Genomic DNA, 22,157 nt, shown 5'->3' with positions numbered 1-22,157 from the left:
ACCCCTGAGATAGTTTTTGTATTTTATCTACAAAAGCATTGACATGAGGAAAAAATGCACATTCTAGGACTGGAACCAGTGAATGGAAGGTACACAGAAGCTGGTAAAGGTACAGAGAACCATCTAATAATTAGCTCTATTTTATAACACAAGCTGGAATGAGCACTATTGCTCTCCCCCAGTGAAAGGGGAATCCAAGGAACGTGGAAGATAGATCTAATGAGCTTCCTGTTCCTGGAATGGTCCAGTTAGCAAACAAGGGTATCTCCCAAAGACAGTAAAGAGATTTGCACTGGGCAGACGTCGAGACCAGAAGAGTCCTATTTTCTCTCCCAACCCTGAAGTGTGTGGTCCTGTTTCTCTGCCAATTTGGAAATGAAGATTCGAAGCACCTCTAGCTAGTACCACCCTAGCAAAAAGATAAATGCAGAGTTCCTGGAGAACTGGTAAGAAATGGTATTTGCCCAAATCCTCTACAGAAGTGCTTTGAGTTTTCTTTCTTGCATCTCTCCTTTCAGTTTAAACCCCAAGTCCCAGACAAGGCTTCTCAGTTTTCAGCGATGCCCAAGAAGTGGCAGTGTTAGTGTATTTGTGTGTCTGTGTGTATTGAGTTAAAGGACCTTTTTTTAGATACCTACCTGGGGAAGTCAGCCTGGCAGACCAATGCACTATTAAAACCTACCCTAGTTTATTTTGGTTATTGATTTTTCATCAAACTAAAGTTTAATATGCAAAGCATTTCTAGGAAATCTGACATCATTTCTTTTTGGAGATGGTAGGTAAAAGGGGTTTCTTGATTAAAAGAAAAAGAACTATCAAAACAACCTGAGACTGAGAAACCCTCATCCCTTGGCAGTTTAGTTGGAGTAAACACACAAGTGGCCAGCATGATTTAGACGGAGCCAGAAGGCAGGGCTCAAATCGCTGTTCAGGCAGTAACCATGTGTAGCCAAGGGCTGCCATTTCTCTCTGAGGCTATTTCCCAAACTGAATCAAGGAGGTCACTAAGCTGCTATCCAAGGTTCCTTACTGTTTTGAACACCCTGTGATTATGTGAATGCCTCTCCCCCCCAATCCCACCTATTGCCCAGCTTCGATTAGCTTCAGTTTATTCAGCGTGAAAGAAGCTATCTGGGTGAGACAGAACTGTCATTGCATCCCCACCCTTCTGTGCAAATGAATCAAAAGAACCACAAGGAATTAGGGATAAAGAGGAAAGAAATCATAACCGAAGAAATATCTTCTTTATCTATGTCCATTTCCTCCCACAAGGAAAAATGGCAGTGTCGGTTGTACATTACATATATCTTTCTTTTTAGTGTTTAATCTTAGCACCTGCACAGCAGAGATCTTTACAATTCATTGCATATGCTCTCTCTCATCTCCCCCCTCAATACAGCACCTGAGGCCTAAGAAGCAACTCCCTCCAAGCCCCTCCCAAGGCTGAGACCCTTCTTCACGACAGAGTATAGAAATAACAAACATGCCCAACGGTTTTATACAGTTGCTAGAATGTTTTCGTTTCCAACGAATGAAGATTTTTCCTCCTTTCCTTTGAATATTAATTACATTTTACAAATTTGTGTTTGTTTTGCTTTGCTTGGTTCTGTTCTGTTTGTACAACAAAAGGGAACGTCCGTGGCAAAGAGTCCAGGTTAACAGAGCTTGGCTGTCATCTGGTCCGACTGTTTGAGGATCTCGGTGTTGTAGAGGTCCAGCGCGTGGTTCACCCTGATGATCTCGCTGTTGGTCAGTTTCAGGCGGTGTTTCAGCATACACGAGAACAAGTCCAGCTGGGGCTTCCCCGGGGCCACAGGGGGGGCCAGGCGATTGATTCGGTCCCGAATATCTAACAAGAGGAGCATCACAGACGAAGAGGAGTAGAACTGGCCGCCCTGCGTGTAGGACTGGTTGACCTGCTGCACGGCGCTGCGGAGGAGGTCGGCGTTGAACCTCAGGCTGTACCCGAACACCTGCACATCCGAGATCTTGATGTAGAACTGCCTCTTGGAGGGATCGGACAGGTCCACAGGGCCCTGGCCAGTCTCATTCCGTAGGAGGGTAGGTAGCCGAGTCCGACTACGTAGGTAGATGTGGACCGTCTCAAAAAACGTTTTCCACCGATTGCCCAGCAGGAGGGTCCAGTTGTAGCACTGGCTGTTCTGGAGACGGATCTTCTCCCAGCGCGGGTAGCCGAATTCCCCGAAGGGCATGTTCCAGCCCTCCGAGTGGCTCCCGCTGAAGGGGTTGATGTAGACGAAGAACATGGGGTCCAGGCTGCTGTTGCGCATCTGGCAGATGCGCATGGACATGCCGATCACCATGTGGATGAAGTCCATGCGGTTCTTGTTGCTCTTGAGAGTGAGGGACATGCGCTTGCGCCACCGGGGGTCAAAGAAGGTGTCGAGACGGATCTCGTTGCTGATGAAGGTGGTGTGGACGTAGAGGCGCGAGTCCATCTTCTGCAACAGGTACTTTAGCTCCAGGTCCTGGAAGTCCAGGTCGGTCTCGAAGCTGATGAACTGCTCGCTCCGCTCCGAGTCCACGTTCTGTGGTTCGCAGCGGCCTCGATACAGCTTGTAGCCCTTGTTGCAGGAGCCGCAGAGCGAGATGTTGGCCAGGCTGCACATGGCACAGCTGTTGTTCCCTCCGATGATGCAGGGGATGGGGCGCTGGCACAGCGTGGTGCTGCCGTGGCACACGCAGCTCCTCTGGCTCTCCAGGAAGGTTCCCCAAAACCCGTTCTCATTGCAGTAGAGAAGCGACTGGACCCTTGCAAGCCACTGCTGAATTGTCCTGAGGGGTAGAGGTGAGATGGAGAATGTTAACCATCGTGGGTGGGCTTGTGGTTGTCCAGCTAGTAATGCAAAGTGGGGCTATGCTTATCCAACTGCTAATGCAAAGTGGAGCTGCCCAAAGAATGAAAGGACTGGGTGGAACAGTTATCATAGGAAGGGCACCTATGATAGTACTACAAGAACTACACTGCAGTTCCTGGTAATGCCACAGAGCAGCTACTCGACCTTGTACTCTACCCTGCTAATGTTCAATGTCCTCATCAGTAAAGGGAAGGGGTTGGAGTGAATGTTCTTTGAAGGCTTGCAGCTCTATAATTGTATTACTCATTCGTCCCGCAGAAGTTTGATTCAGAAAATTAAAGCGTATGAACTCAAAAACCCCTGCCGGATGACAACAGATTGTAAAAGACCGGCAATAAGAAGAATTTAGGGGTTAATTCTTTTAACCTGTGCCAGGTGTTTCAACCCTCTTCACAGATTCCTCCCATGAGGTTATATAACATCCAAAAACTTCAACAAAAACAAATTATATTTTATATTACTCTGGAGATCAGGAAGTGCTTCCATACTTATGGTCTTATGTGATCCTCCTAGTGGCTTTTCAGAACAGGTAAGAAAGATGTTATTTCCCCCATGTTTTCCAGAGCTCCAAACTCTCAGGTCAGTGAAATTTCCATCACAACATATACCTCTAGGCCCCCCTCTCCACAGCCCCTCAACACGTTTTTAAACAAACCCAAGCCTGTCCGCACATTCCAGCCTCTGAAACATTCCAGTGAAGGTACATACTAGATCAGATAAGAAGCAACAGAAGAACAGGTAAAAAGATGTAAGACGGTCAGCTTAGTGGCCTCTCATCTTTCCTCATTTCTGTGCAAGTCCCCTCTTCCACGCTACAAATAATCCCTTACACGTGTCTAGCACTTTTTACCCCGCACAGGGTACATTCACTCCCATTTCCTCACTTGAGCTTCACAACCACATCCCCAGAATAGCTTGGGACTTGAGGTCAGTCCGAGATCGCTTCAAATCCTGGCACCTCCACTCCTGAGCCCAGGGAATTCCCCCCACACCGGGCTGTGGTGAGGATGGCATGAATTGTTTTGTGAAGTCTGTGTCCCTAACTTACTTGGTAGGTATTAGGGACTCCATAAAAGTTAGTTCTTGTTATTCCTGCCAAGGGACTCTCAGCTCCACTTTCTAGACATGGCAGGAGAAGCTCAGAGGTGAAATCATACAATGAGTGAGTAGAGGAATCTCCTGGCTCGTAGCTCTTCAAACAAGAGTCAAGGAAGCCTTTCTTAAGGCTCTCACGTGCTGTGGTGATGTTGACGATGATGATGACCGGGGCGGCAGTGGTTCCTGATCCGCATTTTTGAGAACTGGAAATGGAAGCCCTTTTGCATTGTACTGCATCTGGCAGGAAGTGCTAGCGATCTACCTATTCTATCACTTCCACTGCCAAGCCACAGTCACCAAGCCCAAGAACCATGAGTTAGGCAGTACCGCCTGATATTGAAAGGCATGTGCGCTGGCCCAAGCAGAACTGAGTTCGAGGCTCAGTTCTGTAACCAGGAACAAGATACTTCGTGTCTTTGAACTCAGTATCCATATCTAAAAAGAGAATAATAAAGCCCGTCTTAGGCAGTGAGGGAGAGGATTGAATGAGACGGTGTATTTGAAGCATTGAGCACAGAGCCCGGCATAGACCAATCATTAAAAAGGTAATAAGAAGTACTCTCATCCCAGAGAATAAGCGCTTCCTTTGAAGGCATTGAGACACTCTCAGGGATTTCACTATCCCTCTGGGGTTGGAGGGAAACCGTGTGGTTACTTGGGACATTTGGAAATGGATACTGTTGCAACGGCTTCCCAGGATGCTGTGCTTTAAAGGAGGTGCTTATCGGCTGAGAGAAAGCGGAGGAATAATTAGAGCGCTCTTTGAAACAGCTCTGCCTTTTAACTTCACAGAACGATCCTGGCTTTGGCAATGAAACCTCCCTCATAACATTCAAAACACTGTATTGAAACCCCTGGTTTTTTTGGTCAGTTTCCCCTCCAGGCTCTAAGGCTGGAGAGAGGGGACCCCCTCCTTCCCCGAGCATCTAGCTCAGAGCCTGGCTCTAAATAAATGTTTCCTGAATGAATGAACAGACAAAAATTAATATTTTTCTTATTTCTCACTTAAAAAACAAACAAACTCCTCTTCTCTCTCCCGAACTGCAGAATTAGTTTTCAATACCTTGCACCCGCACAGCTCCAGGCCTCCCCGCTCTCTGCTTCGTGGGACCAATCCCATTACAGCCTGGAGAACAGCAGCGGGCCCAGCCTTCAGGAGACGAAGCTGGAATGATAATGAGCCATGCGGCTTCCAGCTCCCCAACCAGAACACTGACTGAATATCGGCTATGAGTCATCTGATATTTTTGTGAGCCGCAGGGGCACGCCACACGTCTCTGATTGCGTGTGGTTCCATCTGACAAGAGCGTCATTTCAAAATGCCTCTTTCAAATGGCCCACACTTGCCCCGTCACTCCCTCTCCAAGTGACAGGACAGTACCCCATTTAGAGCTCCTCTGTTCCCATCTGCAAGGCATTCTATAACCCCGTAGAGCGCCCCCTTTCTCGTGTCTCATCATTGGGACCCTTTGTCAGGACCGCATCCCCCCACTCCTTGAATCAATGCCTCATTGTGGCTGAGCTCTCAGCATTCTCAGTGAGGGAAAGAGGAAGATGCAAGTTCCCGGTGAGGCTGCCACAAGCAAAGGGCCGAGTGGCCAATTAGGATTCCAGCCCCGTCGAGCAGGAGGGACTGGGGACAGAGGCCCTCTGAGGCGCAGCAGAGAACTGCCTGGCACCTGCATCTCCTGACCCCAGAATAATCGTGAGGTTGTGGGCTGTATCAAAGAAGGCATTAATGATACTGCGAGAGGACTAAGAGGCGGGGCACGGGGAGGGGGGCTGGGAGCGCGAGGCCCAGGGAGAGGAGAAAGAATGGAGGAGAGAGATGGGGACTGGGGAAGCGTGAGGAGAGAAGGAACGGCCTCAGTGATGGAGGTGGAGGGGGAAACAGGGAGCCCGACCCAGGTGAGCAGACGGGGGCTGTGGACGAGGAGGGCTGGAGAGGGGAACGGTGACGGGATGCAATTAGTGTGGGCAGGATGGAAACGAAGACACTCAGGCAAGCCTTCATGCGTCGTAACCCCCGGGGCCACGGGAGGGCACACCACCCTTTTCTGAAAGGGGGGTGGGGTCAGACGGAGAGCAGTGTTATTGGGGAGCCCCGACTCCCAAGGTCAGGGAACGTTCTTTAGCTTTCAGTCCTTCGTTTTGAAGAGAAGAGCAAAACCAGACAAAACAAGCTCGTCCCAGTTTTTTGCATGCTTGTCCTTAGCACAAGCAACTTCTGATAATGAGGAGTCCACCTCAATCAGGGCAATCTCCTACACCTTCTCCATCTCCAGCCAGTGCTCTGGGGAGTAACTGCTGCTATTCAGAAACCCTGCCACGCTGGAAGGCATGCAGCGTCTTCAGTCAGCCAAGGGAATCCATGGCTCACAACCGCCGAGCGCTCACTGTGTACCAGGCGTGTGCCAGAGCTCTCCCAGAGCAGCATGGAGAACCGTCCACAGCACAGGTGAGGAGAGTGAGGCCTTGACAAGTGGGCTAACTTGTCTGACATCACAGAGTCAGTCCACATTCAAACACCAAGTTCTCTAACTGCAGCACCAGTGCACTTTCCGACGTACCACAACGTAAAATTATAACGACAAAGCCAGCAAGAAGGAGGAAGCAGGCCACAAGAAGAGAAATATATTGAAATAATGGAAAAATACTGAAACTTTGAATGTGTGAAGGGCCTATTATCACATTCCTTGCTTCCCCTGGACCTGCCAGGATCCCTCTCCTCCATTCACAGATAATTGGAGCTCACCGACAAGTGCTCAGGGAGAGGCTGGGGACCAGGGGTAAGAGGGAACGCGGTCTATAAATACCATTTCCCAGGCTGGCTGGTGACAGCCCACCTCAGCTCTGGCAACAGAGGAGCGGCTTAATAGGCCAGCTCCAGAGAGATGGGGCGGGGGCAGTTTTCACAGAGGGCTGACGCAGACCCACTGCAAGGCATTCAGTGTGTGGCAGTGAGGACCGCGATTTCAGATGCTTTTCTCTGTCCCTGGGGATCCAAAGCATCTTCTCTTTGCAGCCAAAGCTGAACTCCAATACATCCAAATCAGCATCTTTCTGCTGGATGGGATTTCAGTTCATTATGATGGGAGGGGTGGGGGGAGCAGGGGTGAGGGGAGGGCAGGAAGCTGCATTTTTATTCCTAAAGCTGGAAAACCCTGGGGCCTGGTAAGTAGGCTCCCACAGAGGTTATACATGAAGCTACTTGGACCACAGAAGCAGAAAACCTTCAAGAAGAAGCCTTGGAAATATCCAGCCCATCTCCCTCATGTTTAGACCTGAACATTGAGATTTAGTTGCTTAGGTGGGGGATCAATGTTTCTTGAGTGCTTTCTTTTTTTTTTTTTTTTTTTTTTTTTGCGGTACGTGGGCCTCTCCCGTTGCGGAGCACAGGCTCCGGACGTGCAGGCTCAGCGGCCATGGCTCACGGGCCCAGCCACTCCGCGGCATGTGGAATCTTCCCAGACCGCGGCACGAACCCATGTCCCCTGCATCGGCAGGTGGACTCGCAAACACCGCGCCACCAGGGAAGCCCTCTTGAGTGCTTTCTATATCACGGCAGTCAGCCTTTATCCCTACATCAGCCCCATGAGATAGGACTCCTTTGAGAGGAGAGGGCATGAAAGACCAGAGAGGGACTGTGACTTTCCCATGGTCACACAGCATGGACGTAGATCAGAGCTCAGGATTTCTGGATCCAAACCCTGTGTTCCCTCCATTTCCCGCTGTACTTTTCCTACACTCTCAAACCCAGGCTGGAGGAGAAGCTAGGCTCCGGGCCATGGGGACACCTCTGCTGCTCCCCTGCAGGCTCTGTCTTTGCCTCAGCCAGGATTTTCTGGCGACCTGACAGGCCTCCTGGTGACACAGCTGGAGTCGCTCATCATTTGGAGGACAGAGGCTATTCCACCCAGGGTTTCCCATCAGTGCTTTCAACAGGGCACGCCTCCCTTTCGGAACCACCTGGTGGGAAGCCCAGGCTGGGATTCCTAATTCAAGCAAACTTCCTGCTGATTTTAATTGGAGGTTTTGCCCAAGACAGGAATGCAGTGCCAGGCCAGTGGCATTTTAGGGAAGATCATAGGAATCGAGTGCCAAGGAGAAGGGGGGAACAGATTTAGGCTAAAATAGAAAACTATAATCCATAAGTCCCATTTGCCTACCAGGAGTGTTTATTTAAAAGGGAGAGGAAAGTTTAAAAAATGAAATCAGAGTTCTGAATCAGTCATTCTTCTATTAATTCCTAAGACTCTACAAATTGTGTACTCTATAGACCAGAGACTAGTGGTAGACTGGGAAGACAAACAGTTGTTTTTAGGTTTCTGATGATGCACTGTTTAGGGGGTGTGCTGTGTATGACTCTGTTGTGTGTGTGTTACAGGAATAGTGCTGATACAAGATGAATATATCAATGGTGTCAGAATGCTTGGGGCTCTACTGAAAGAAGCCTCGATTTATGGATGTGCTAGGGTAAATTATAACTGGCCATCAGACCCAGTCTGTGTTCATCATTTTCCCCAGATTCATATTTAGCTTTAATCATTCCCCTCCTTGAGTTTCTGTCATTGACTTAATAGTTTGTTTTCCTTCCTTCTGTTAGTTCTTCACATAATGTCAAAGAGCCTCATGGAACAGCTCATAGCGATGGAAGAAAAAACCCAAAGAAGAATTTTGTGGTCCCTTGCCACGATGAAGATGCTTTCTGGTTTGGAACTGTGGAATGAAGGCAATAGGTCTTATTGGTGGAGGGCAGAGGCAGAGGGTAGAAGGGGGGAGGGGAAGAGCAGCAAAGAGAAAACCCGATGGAATCTTTAAAATTAGGTTGTCAGGAGTTTAACTGGGGAGGATTATGAAACAATTTTTGCAAATTACATAGCTCTGTGTCTGGAAGGAGGTGACAGGCAACATCAGCTACATGTTCAAATTCAGCATTTTGCTTTGGGGCATGGATGTGCTGAGGGTAAGGAGGAAGGATCCAGAAGCTTCTTTAGGGCTGACAGAAATGCTAAAAGCGGCAGGAAGCTCCCAGGTGGAGAGCTGCCAGAGAGTTTTATTCTTCCTGGGCGGAAGTCAGGCAGGAGAATGACATACAGACCAAAGGTGAGAGAGTGAGAAGGGGCTAACCAGGTGTAACGGACCTCACCCTGAAGCACAGTGGTGGTCATCTAGATCAGTGATCTGGGCAGTGACGAGGGGTGAGCCAGTTAACAGACATGGGAGTCAGTTAAGGAAATGCTGGATCTGCTCTACCACTATTTTGTTGTGGATATTTGACCTTGGATAAATCACTTCACCTCTTTGATCCTCAGTTTCTTTATCTGTCAAATGGGAACGGTAACACCTACCTTACACTTTAACTTCAGAACAAGAATCAGATACGTGAAGCTCCTGGGAGGTTCGCAGTGAAAGGAAGCTATCTGTGATTGACCGTTAACTGTAATTATTACTGAGGGCAAAGGAAAACTGTGTTTTATATTCCTCTCAGGTAAAAATATTCCTCTCAGTTACTACAACAGCCCAGTTGATTATAGCTTAATGTCCTAGTCTCCCTGTCACTCACCCTCCACAGTTCTAATGAACGCTGTCACCATGATGCTTGAAGAAAGAGCTAGATGTGGGCTTTGGAGTCAGAAAAGATGGGGTATTGAATCAGAGCTCCGCTCATTACTTAACCTTGAGCTAATTGCTTGTCCTTTCTAAGCTTCAGTTTCCTCAACTACAGAATGGAATAATAATACATTACTTGCAGGACTGTTTTGAAGATCAGATAAGATAATGTATGTAGAGCTTCTAACATAGGTAGGTACACATTGTCTCTCATGAAAACAAACTATTGTGCTCCTCTTGAGCCCCCAAAGAAAATGGTCCCTTTGAAATAAGTATAGATTTAAAAATCCAGGGAAAGAATTCAATAAATATTGTTGGGTCCATTGAATATTGATATTAAAACAGCAACAACAACAAAACTCTCATTGATACTTAATCTCTTCTATACCCCAGAATCATTAACAGATGGATTGCAGATCTAAATGTGAAAAGTAAAATAATAGTATCAACAAAACACCTTTTAGAAGAAAACACAGAGGAGCATCCTTATGACCTTGGAGTAGTCAAAGATTTCTTAACACAGCTCACCATAAAGGGAAAAAACATGTTGATTGATAGGGATATATTAGGATTAAAACACATGAATCAAAAGATACCATTCAAAGAGTGAAAAGACAACCCTCAGTTAGAAGGGTTAGTTAGAAAATATATTTGCAATATCTTTACCCAAAGACTATACTTATAGTACATAAATAACTCCTACACTGGCTGGATGCTGGGCTAGTCAAAGGCATTTCATGCTGCCTGAGTTTGCCACTCCTTCCTGGGTCTCTTTAAACCAGAGTAGATGCAATTATCACAATTTATATTTTTCTTCAGAAGGTTCTCACTAAACTGTCTAATAAATGTGATTTGTCCCAGAAAAAAAAAAAAGGACCAAACAGGAAAGTAGGCAACTGATAACGATGATATGAACGGGCATGTCATAAAAGAGGATATTCAATAGGCTAACAAGCACATGAAACTCCCCGTCATTAGTCATCATGACCGCGCCAATTAAAACTGCGATGGGATACTTCTGCAGCAGGATGGCTGAAATAAAAATAAAAAGGATGAGAAACACTAAGTATGGGCAAGGATGTGGAACAATCAAAACTCTTCTATGCTACCTGCAAGAGAGATCATTCGTTCAGCAAGTTTGGAAAGTGGAATTAACTACTGAAGTATCTGGAAAGCTGAGCGATCCCCTCCCTAGTAGACACCCAACAAAAATGCACATAGGCGTTCACTCAAAGGCGTGTGGAAGACAGCAGCACTCTGCCACAGCCCCAGCCTGAAGACTGTGCAAGTGACCACCGCAGCAGAATGGATGTCTAGAAACACAGCGGCATACTCTTGAGAATGGATGTGCCAAAACCACACAAAACAATATGAAGGAATCTCACAGAAGAATGAAAGGTGAAAACAGCCAGATACCAAAGGGGCCACACTGCACAAAGAGAGGAAAAACTGAGCTACCGTGTGTGGAGCCATGAGAGGCATAATTCCCTGGAAGAGAAGGCTGATGGTATCAGAAGAGGACACAGTGGGTTTCTGCACTGCTAATAACGCCCTGTTCTTTGATCTAAGCGCTGGTTACATGTGGGAATTCATTCTGTGAAAATTCATCTTGCTGTACACTTAACGATACTTTCACTTGCTATATATCTCTAACACTTCCATAAAACATTTACCCCAAAAAATCGTCCTTTAAAACAACCAGAAAAACACTATTAAGGCAGCAATATGTTACATTTTTATATCACTTTTAAACTTTCTAAAGCTCTTCTGTTTGGTTCTCTGATTTAGATCTTCACGACTTTTCTGTGTCATAGGTTGGGTTGAGGGGTATCAAGGATTTTTAAGGATATGAAAAACTGGGCTCAGAGAGGTGACGTGACTTCCTGAAGGTCACCAGTGAGCTGTCACGTCACTAAGATTACAACTCACCCGGATGTGAGTTTGTTGGTCGATTTGGAGGGTGGAGGTGGGCAGGAGCATAGGGAAATGGTGCTAAAGAGGATAAAGAGCTACAGAAATTGTAAGAAATTAGTTCTATTTCTGACTCAATCCTCTAAGCCTCTAGATTCTTTTCTGAACAAGAAGCCACTTCTGAGCCCCAGGGAAGGAAAAAAACCCCTGAAAATCTAAAAGCAACAAAAAGGGTCTGGAGATACTTATTTTCTTGCCTTACGTCAACCAAGGGAGTCAATTCCCTACTTGCTACAGATGTACAATGACAAACAGGGATGGGCATGGAGGCATCCCTGGTAGCGCTGAGCTGAACAAACCCTGCACATCACTCATGGTGAAGCTCAGCTGCCGACACGCAGCTCCCTGCCCCTCACCCTGATTGTGCATCCTTGGGTTGCCATGGGGTTAGGCCTTACTGCCTTCTTAACCTCCGTAAATAGAAAAGAAATGCACAAGATATTCTTAGTGAAAAGCTTCATTGCCCCATGGTTGGGAGGGTACTTCTAGGATTCTGTGACTGACAGCAGGCTACCCCGAGCTAGCCCAGGGTTATCTGTTGGCTTGTACCTCTTCCTCAATAGGACAATTTAGTACACACTCAGAATAGGTCCTTGCCACGAATTTGCCACCTCCTCCCAGGGTGCGTGCACGTGCACACACACACACACACATCAGTAGGTCAGGGACTGTCAAAGTAGCAATTAACTCTGGTAGGTGGAGCTGTCTGCGTGTTTAGCGTGGCAGATTTTCAGAATTCCGGAGTGGAATGATGCGTAGACAAGGCTTAGTCCACGGGAAACAGAGCTTATGTGACTTGCCTGAGGTCACACAAATAGTACCTGGAAAGCCAGAGGCAGAATCTTTCCCTTGAGGAAGGAAGGACCCTGCACACGGCCACAAATGTAGACCGTTCATCTTTCCCCAACCTCTCCCAAGGGGACCGACAGCCTTTTACCTGGGTGACTGTGCATTGGGGGAAAGGAAATATTCATACTTTTCAAGGATTACTGGACACTGGCTTTGAACTGATAGTATTTCTAGGAGACACAAAATGTCACTGCAGTCTACTAATCAGCATAGGTGTTTATGGGGGGGTCAGGTGATCAATGGGACTTTGGTTCAGGTTCTTCTCACAGTGGGTCTGATGGTTATTTCCGCAATCCAGAGTGCATGCTTGAGATTAATCCATAATTGGAAACTCCTTCCTTCCCACTTCTGGCATCCCCACCAAATAATAAAACTTATATTATGGAATATTCTCTCCCTTTAACCAGCTTCCAAGAAAACAAAACAAGACAATAAGAACAACGACGAAACACGTACCTAGGCTGAAGCATGTTGCAAGGGGCATAAACCATACGATAAATCCGCTAAAACAAACTTTGTCTTGATTGACAAAGGTTCAAAAGGGCAATTTTGTATTACAAGATATTTCTTCATAAGGTCTCTGAAGAGTGCACGAACCTCTGTACTAAAATGTATCACAATGGAAAAATAAACAAATGACAAACCCACAATGTACGGCGGGTGGCCACGGATCCTTTGACACTCCTCCCATAGACAGGAGATCTCTGTTCCCCTCCCTTGAATCTGGGCAGATTCCACCACTCCTTTGACCAATACAGTTAAGGCAGAAGTGATTCACTTAGTTTATGGACTCAGCAGCAGCCTCTACTTCTTGTCTCTTGGAAAACTCCCCCCTTAGAGCTCTGAGGCCACTTACAAGCAGGCTGACCACCCTGCTGAAGAGACCACATGAAGTGACCCTGAAGAGACAGAGCTGCCCAGCTGAGCCCAGCCTTTTGCTCACCTCTGCTAAGGAACCAGATATGCGAGTGAAGCTCTCTTAGAACCTCCAGCTCAGCCCAGCTGCCACCTAAGTAGCAATGAGTGACGTCGTGTCACCTCATGTGGACAGAAGAATTGCCCAGCCAATTCGGGCACAAATTCCCGACTCATAGATCATGAGCATAATATAATGATTGGTGCTTTAAGGCCCTAAATTTGGGTCAATTTGTTAAACAGCAATAGATATTTAAACTGTTATATACCATGAGCCCCCAGAGAGAACTCAGGATCTCTCTTCCTCCTTCCATTACTACCAAGCTATGTAACTGTACCAGGCAGAACTTGAAAAATGTCCTCCCTCCCCAAGATTCCAGGCTCTAACCCCCAGGACCTGTGGATGTGGTGAGAGATCACTCCCAAGACTGTGTCCTGTTATTTGGCACAGTTGATGTAAAGATACTGAGATTATCTAGGTGAACCTAATTTAATTAGAGGTGTCCCTTTGAAAGCAGAGAGTTTTCTCTGGCCGTTGGCAGAAAGAGAATTCAGAGAGATCCAAAGCCTGAGAAAGACTTGCTGCACCTCTGTTCCTTTGAAGATGGAATGGTCCATGTACCAGGACTGGAGAATAGCCTCTAGGAGCTAAGAGTGAACTCTGGCCAATGACCAGCAAGGAAAAAGTGACCTCAGTCCTATAACCATAAAGAAGTGAATTCTGCCAACAACCAGACTGAGCTTTGAAGTGGGTTCTCGACATCTTCATTTCTGCTTGTGAGACATCAGCAGAAGATCCAGCTATACCAGGCCCAGCCTCCCGACCCATGGAAACTGAACGATAATAAATGCATACTGCTTTCAGCCTCCAAATGTGTGGTAATGTGTTACAGAACAATACAAAACCAATATAGTTACTCTGGCCAAGACACACTCTGTTCTATTTTATTCTTTAATAAAATGACAGGAATCGATTAGATGATCTTTTAGGTTCCCTGACAGCCACGACATTTTATGATTTTGTAATTTTAGGCCATTTAACCTTCCTGAGCTTCAGATTCCTAAGGTAAAGCACAGGTGCAGAGGCCCAGTCCTGTGCCGGTTTTCTTTTACCTGCTAGAGCTCAAGATCTCTGTAAACGGAGGCACCCCTGTCTTATTCATCATCTACCAAGACCTCATGCATAACGCCTGGCACTTAGTAGGTGATCACTAAATATCTGCTGGATGAAGGAATGCATGGATAAATGAAGATTCAGTATAAATATTAAGGTATATATTCTTTGACAAGAACAAAGGGCTATGCTTATATAGGATGGCAACAGAAGAAGGGATATTATTTCATAATGTTGGACCAGTCATTAATTTCTGTAAGCCTTAGTTTTCTCACCTGTACATGGGGAGTCTAATCCTTGTTCTAGCTCCACCCAACCCCCAGGTTATTATAACAATCAGCCCTTTGCAAAATAAAATAATCTATACGTAAGGTATCTGTCTTATACATAAGGTATTTGTCTTAGTAATAGTTTACTTTTTAGAATTGGGAATATATCTAAGCCAAATGAGGTAAATTTATTCCCTAATTATACCAGAGACTGAGTACCTTCCTGCTGTTATTTTGGCCACTGCTGGTTAGCAGTCTTGCCACCTCTCAGCAGCAGTTCTACATGCTGGGATACAGAGCCATTAGCATCTGTTTAAGCAGAGGTATTGGAAACTCAACTCGAAGAAGTCTGGCTGAAGGATGAGGATCTCTATTGTCAGGAAGTCACAAGCTGTGGTAGCACACCAAATAACCTGGGTCATTGCCTCTTAACCTGGAGTAAATCACTCTCTTCCAAGGCTGTGTGCTGAGGAACCCAATCCCTTAAAAAGAATTCAAAAAGAATGGTTCTATGGCCAAACAAGTTTTTTAACAAAATGCATATGACCCCTTCTCTATTTAATTATTTTTTTAATTCAACATTTCCTAAACTTATTCAATCAAAGACACCACTTCCTCCCCTCCCCCCATCTCTCCACCCCTTCCCAATATCCTATCAGTTCCCTCAAGGGAACTAACTTTTGCCTGGTTTTGACCAAGTGCACATATTGTGAGATGAGAACATATTTATGGCAGTGAAGAGAGGCTTCTAATCCAAGGTTAGTTCGGTCCCCAGACCAGCCATATCAGTATCACCTGGGACCCAACCCAGATCTACATAAGGAATCAGAAACCTTGGGGTGGGGTCCAGCCATCTGTGTTCAAAAGGCCCTCCTGGTGACTGTGATGCCCGCGCCAGTTTGAGAACCACTGCCTTAACCCACAGATCTGTGGTAAAGCTCATGTCAACACAGGACATTCTCTCTACCCCAAGTTCAAAGCATCATCATCCCTCAACTTCCGTCTCAAATGGTCCCTCACTTCAGTTCAGCAAATGCTGTGTCCTTCTATGCCAGGCACTCTACCTGTTACTGCTGGGGGGGGGGGGATACACTGGTGAACAAGAAAAACAGAGTCCCTGCCCTCACAGAATCTGTCGTCAAGTAGGGGAAATCTAGGATTAAACACACAATTGCAAACGTGCCAGGGGGTAGAAAAAACTTCCACGCAGGATGCAGTAAAGACATACTGTTGACAGTGCAACCTGGTCCAGTGTGCCAGGACAAGCATCACTAAGAAATGGGGGTTTGATCTGAAATTTAAAGGATGAACAGAATAATCCAGGCAAAGAGAAAAGGCGATTCTTAGAGTCTTCCCGACAGGAATACATTTCTCTCCTTTCTTACCTTTACTGCTATTCAAATTCCATGTTTATACAATGGGAAGCATAACAGCATCTATTTTACAGGGTTGTTGTAAGGATTCAGTGAGTAAATTATGTAAGGCATTTAAAGCTGTGCCTGGTACATAATAAATAGTTATTATACATTAACTATTATTATCATGGCGAGTTAGTAGGAATAAGAGCTGCTGTCTCAGGACAAGCTCCTGAAATTGACCTGCCTGTAGTGACTTGGCACACAACTGACACTCTCCCTTCCATCTGATCAGAGTGATGTGTGATGCTCTTGGTACACTGAATAGTCATGGCGGGTCGGTTACCCTCCTACAAAGCCCACGTGCTTCTGGTCCCTCCAAGTAACAAGCACATTTACCAAGAGTCGTTTTGTTTGTTCCCAAACCTGCTTATGCCAGTTGTATTTGCTATTATGTTCCTGAGACCAAAGTATTCTAGGAATGTGTCTTCTACTTTATGAAAAGTATGTTTAGATCTCTATTTTTGTGTTTGGACAATAATTGTAAAACGCTACACAAAAGCATAAAAATGTCTAGGATGAGAAATAATATTAGCTTATAAATTGTATTGGCTTAAACACTAAAGATGTAAGCAAATTAGCTTTAAGTATGCCATTTAACTATCGCTCTCCTTTCTTCCAAAGCGATTAAAAAATTAAACTTTTTGAAATAAAAAAAAGTCAAATAAATCAATGAAATGCGAGCTTTTTTCTGTGGGAACTCATTTGAATTCTGTGGGAAAATTCTATAAAGACCAGTTGATGAAAGAACTGCCACCCGCTTAAATAAAGGAGAAGTACCTGGAGAAGACTGGGAGGGTTCATAAAAACCTACAGACGTTTAGGTGTTGCTTCTTAAGAGTCTGTAAACTACTGCTCCACTCTGAATAAACCAAAGTTGGAAATACTATACTATAATTACTATACTATATATAGTATATATACTATACTATACTATACTATAGTATACTATACTATAATTACCGGTGTGGTTTATGCAAGAAAGCCAGGAAAACATCAAATGGAATATATTATACAAACACCCTCAAAAAAGATTTTGGCCCGACTTCAAAAGGCTGGCCAAGAAATATATATTTATATATTTTAAGTTAAAATAAATTGTGTTTATATATGTGCAGCATTGCATACATTTTAGCGTTCCTTATTTTAACTTTTTCTATTAATTGAGAAATCATTGGTTTCGAAATCTGTCTGATAGGGAGCCTGTGCTTGACTTCTTACTATGTGCTAAAAGTGGCATATATATTCTTTTATTGATTTTTCCGATGGTGGGTATCATTTTTATCTCCACCATGTCAATTGGAAAAATGAAGTTCAGATAACTTAATACTGTACCAACGTTCCATTGTTAGTAAATGGCAGTCTACACCTTGGTCTGTCAGATTCCAGAGTCTAAAGCCTTAAGTATCTGAAATTTCATTGCCTCTCTACTACGTTATTACATTTTGTTGGGCTCATGAATTATTTTCTCCAATGGAAAGATCTGTGTCTTAGAAGCAGAAACAGTGTCTTCATCAAAAATCTAGCATCTACTACAACTGTGCTCTTGATTATATTAACATTGCATCTGTGCATTTCTTTATAGGTTATGAAGAGTTTTCACATACAGTATCCAAATTGACTGAGACATCAACTCCATAGGGTAGCTTTTCTTATTATCCTGATCATACAGGTGAGGAAACACAGGGCTCAGGTAGGTTTCGCGATTTTTTGAGGTCACACATCTAATAAGTGGGAGAGCAGGGACTGTCAGCCTAATAAACTGACACTGACTTCAGCTCAATAAAAGATAAGAAGTCACACCCCTCTGCCCCCCAGCAGGAGTCTGTGGAGATTAAATCCAGAGGCAAGTAAGTATAGGGTTCAGAGAGAAGAATCAAAATCAGTGTGGATACTGAAGGTTCTCATAATAGAGAGAACGATTATCCTGGTAGCTGGACTCTTTCCATAGACACCAATTAAACGCTGTCTGGAGCAGGAAGTTTGTAGAAAGCTGACCTGGGCTCAGAAGCTATGGCCCCACGATTGAAGCCTGAGGTGGATGCCCCCAAGAGATCTTCATCCGAACAATGCATAATTATGTTGTGCCTGGCTAAAGCCCGGGTGCTGGGTCAAGTCCACGTGAACATGAGAAGTAAAAAGAAACCGAAGACCAGGAGTCACTGGAAAAAGGCCAATAGTTATACTGCCTGCCCTCAAGTTAAAGCTCCATGAATCTCCTTTGTCTTACAATACTATATCCTCTACAAAAATCGGGACAGGGTGTGGGGAAAAATGTCAAATCACACTGTCCTTAAGCACCTAGTTGGTGCTAGGAATTTCTTTTCATCTCACTCTTGGAAGTGTCTATTTTTGTCCTTTTTTTTTTTTCACTAGGGCGCATTTCCCAAAGTAGTGGACTTAACAACAGATCCTTGCAGAATTTGGATGCAGGTCAATTAAAGACAATCTCAATTTGCAGTTTCCATTTTACTGCCTGGACTGTCACAGTCAGAGGGCCTGAATTTTAATCACGCTCTGTTCACACATTCCCAGAGTGACCTTGAACACGTCACAACTCCCTTTGGCCTTAGTTCCTTCCTTTGTAAATGAAGAAGACAATTTAAACCACATACAATGTAGTATGCGAAAAATCTGTAGATTATTTGTATGGCAATGCATACAATTTTAAAATATTGTGTCAACATGTTTTGGGGACCCCAAGTAGAAAATAATTTATTTGCCCATTCATTGAGCACATTTTAAAAAATGTGTGCCAATTACCATGCTAGGGAGTTATACTGTTAAAGTGATAAAAAAAACATGGGTCCAGATGCGTACATGGGGCTGACGGTCTCACGGGAGAGACAGGTGTTAATAACTGGGTAAACAAAGGTACAGTGGTAAACTGAGATTTGGGCTTCATTTGGGAAATCAGATCGCGAGGAAAACGTATTAAACAAGTCCTGGTACAGCCTTTCAATGCAAGGAGCACAGGCTTTTGAGCTGAGATCTGAAAGATGCATAGATACTATTGCAGATAAGGAAGAAGGAAGAAAGCTTCAGGGAAGAGCCTGTGTGAAGCCTATGGGGTGGGAGGAGTGTGCACACCTAGTGAATTGAAAGATTAGTGAGTTGGCTGAGCGAGCCAAGAAGAGGTGTGAAACACAGAGTAAGAGGCAGGCAGAGGCCAGATCACGACAGACCTGTAGGTCATCTTAGGAGTGTGCCCATTCTCCTAAGAGCAGGGATTAGTCACCAAAGGCTGTCGAGATCAAATTTGCTTCTTAAGTAATAATTCTGACGGCCTCCTGGAACATAGATTAGAAAGTGATTTGAGTAGATTTTGGGAGGCTTAGCTAAAAGGCTACTGTCATTTGGGGCAAAAGATCTGAGTTTGAACTGTAGGCTACTCATGAAAATTGACTAGCATCATCAGAAAGCAATATGGTTCAAAGATTCAATTTCCATTCTTGTATCAATATTTTGGAGTTGAACAGTTACTCTGTCACTCTCTGTGAGTGATATTTCTCCTAGGAGTTGGCAAGGACCTCAGAGATAACTGAGCCCAGTTGTTTTCAAATTGTTTTAGCAAAAATTAAAAAATCACCTTATTTTCCCAAATGAGTTTTAACGCAGAATTCTCATAAAGAAAACGGCTAAAGAGCTGCCCTGGTTAAAGGTGAGGTGCACCTGGTCTCTGCTCAGCCTGTACCCGCCCCGCAAGGCTCCTTTTTTGCACCCAGCGTTCTCATTCTGAAATATATGCTAACAGATCCAATGTGGACTTAGTCGGGCTCACAACAGGGCCCAGCCAGGGGGACTTGAACTCTGGTTCAAACAAGTGTCCTTCTCAAAAGCACATCCTGAGGCTAGATAATGATGCTTTGAAGACAAAGACCCCTTCGCTTGTATCTTTAAGTGTCTTACAGTGTCTGGCATAGGACGGGAGACCAGGTAGTCAGTAAACATTTATGGAATTGCACAGAAGCCAGCAGAGTTCACTGCTCAAGCTGATTTTGTGCTGCTTTTCTTTTTTCTCTCCCTCTCTCCCTTCCTCTTTTCTTTCCTCCCTCCCTCCCTGCTTCCTTCCCTCCTTTGCAATGAGAGGTGATTTCCATCACATTGCAGTTTGTAGTTTAGGCAGGTAATCTGAACACCTTGGATCATCCTGCCTCAGGGGCAGGTAGAATAGCATAGATGTTAAGGGAAAGGACTCTGCCAGGGTTTGAATCCTGCCTCTTATTTGATGTATAATCTTCAGCGAGTCAATTAACATCTCTGGATCTTAAACTTCCCCATTCATAACATGGGATGAGTTGATGCTGCCAGGTGAGTTGTCATGATGATTAAATGAGGTGAAAGTGTGTAGGACAGTGCCCGGGGCAAGAGAAATGCCTTAGAGTGTTACCTTGAACCTAAACTCAGCCCCATTCTCTTCCTGATGAATTTAATTCCAAGTTCACCCTGCTTGCAGAGCCCCCTTTCACAGAGCACTCAGAGTTTACACAGTGCTGGCAGACATACCATCTCAGGTGAGCCAGAGACCCTCTGAGGCAGGATGAAGAAATTATGCTGCCTGTTTCACAGATGAGAAAACCAAGGTTCAGAAAGTCTAGTAATAGTGACCAAATTCAAAGCCCACTTCCCAGTCTTTCCGCCTTTTTAACTGCAAAACATAAGGACCTCCTGGTAGCGAAACAATCCACAGGAAACTTCCCTGTGGGTCCTGCCTTTCTTCGACCTGTCTAACTGAAGTACTGTGGTCTGACTCTAGGGCCAGCTCCTGCACAAGCCAAAAGAAATCCACCACAGTATGTCTGGGACCTCCCAAATTACCTAATACATGATGGAAGCCCAATCTGGTTGGGTGTTACATTCCCCATTGGCAGGTGTGGTCTGGAATTAATCCTGCTACCATCATCCCAACAAGCACTGACCCTTGGGGGTGGGATGGGTCTTATTTATCTTAATGCTTCCAGAGCCCCACACAGAGTAAGTTCTCAGGAACTCCTTGCTAAGTTGACCTGCACTGAACCTGACCTCTTCTCTGTACTTACAGGGGCTGTGTCTGGTGTGTCTGCCTGGGCTCTGGAGCTGATTCCGGGTTCTACAACTGGTGCCGTTTCTTGAATCTCAGCACACTACACTAGGGTCTATAAAACTCTACTCCTGGTCTGTCATCACCCACATGACCTCGAGGGGCTCACCCTGCCTGTGACATCATCCTACACTCAGGCCAAGGTGCCCCAACCCAGCGCAGCCGCCTCTCCTGCTTCTGCTCGCCTCCTAGAGCCTGCACAGGGCTCCTGACCGCCACACCCACCCATGGAGTCAGCAAGACCCTTCCAGTCCTGCTGCTTATCTGCCCTGTGACCTTGGACAACTTAATTTAATTCCATCTCTGCCTCGTCAGTTTCCTTACCTATAAAACAAATCCAATCGCATCCACTTCATAGAGATAATGTGAAGATTAGATGAAAAAAATATACGTCATCATCAACACTCAGACTCACTGAATATTACTGTGGGCTAAGCAATTTGTATGCAAAATCAGTGCCTGGTAAAAATAAGAAAAATAGCTTAACACGTATTGAGTGTTTTCTGTGTGCCAGGCCCTGTTCTAAACAGTTTATGTGGGTTCAAGCATTTAATCCTCAGAACAACCTTATGAGATTGGCACTGTTATTAGCCTCATTTTATAGATGAGAAAATTGAGGCTCAAAGGTGGTAGTAACTTCCCCAGGGTTATAAGGTGAGCAGGCAATAAATCTGGGATTTGAACCCAGGCAGTCTGACTCCAGAATCTTTATACATAGCCAGCTCTATTGCCTATTATAATAGCTGCTCAGTTAAGTGTTTGTTATTGCTCTGTGATTGTGATTATTATTATCATTCATCTTATTTGCCCTACATATAGGATAGTCACCTCTACCTCCAATTATACTCAATTTATCCTGTGGTGCTTAAACTCCAAAAAGATTCCCTCTGCCCCCAGTGACCCACAACCCCCAGCATTCACCTGCTTGCATCTGGGCTGGGCTTTTGGCCAACA

General features: G+C 45.1%; 1 protein-coding gene and 1 long non-coding RNA gene across 3 annotated transcripts in view; one reads left to right on the top strand and one right to left on the bottom strand.

Moving 5' to 3' along the window:
* Positions 1-1,222: 1,222 nt before the first annotated feature.
* The window catches only part of BRINP1 (BMP/retinoic acid inducible neural specific 1), a 189,733-nt gene continuing 168,798 nt past the window's right edge, over positions 1,223-22,157 (bottom strand). For both annotated transcript variants that reach the window (XM_067743513.1, XM_067743512.1), the window contains exon 8: positions 1,223-2,796. In XM_067743513.1, coding sequence (XP_067599614.1) covers positions 1,656-2,796 — 1,141 coding nt within the window. In that variant the 3' untranslated portion in view covers positions 1,223-1,655. The remainder of the gene's footprint in view (positions 2,797-22,157) is intronic.
* On the top strand, positions 5,795-10,463 carry LOC137227509 (uncharacterized). Its single transcript, XR_010944877.1, has 3 exons — positions 5,795-5,885; positions 6,263-6,435; positions 8,584-10,463. It is a non-coding gene; the product is annotated as an uncharacterized lncRNA (long non-coding RNA).

This window comes from Pseudorca crassidens, chromosome 7, assembly GCF_039906515.1.
Source record: "Pseudorca crassidens isolate mPseCra1 chromosome 7, mPseCra1.hap1, whole genome shotgun sequence".
NCBI classification, from domain to species: Eukaryota; Metazoa; Chordata; class Mammalia; order Artiodactyla; family Delphinidae; genus Pseudorca; species Pseudorca crassidens.
The sequence above is the reverse complement of the archived record's forward strand: the minus strand, read 5'-3'. Positions and strand labels throughout refer to the sequence as shown.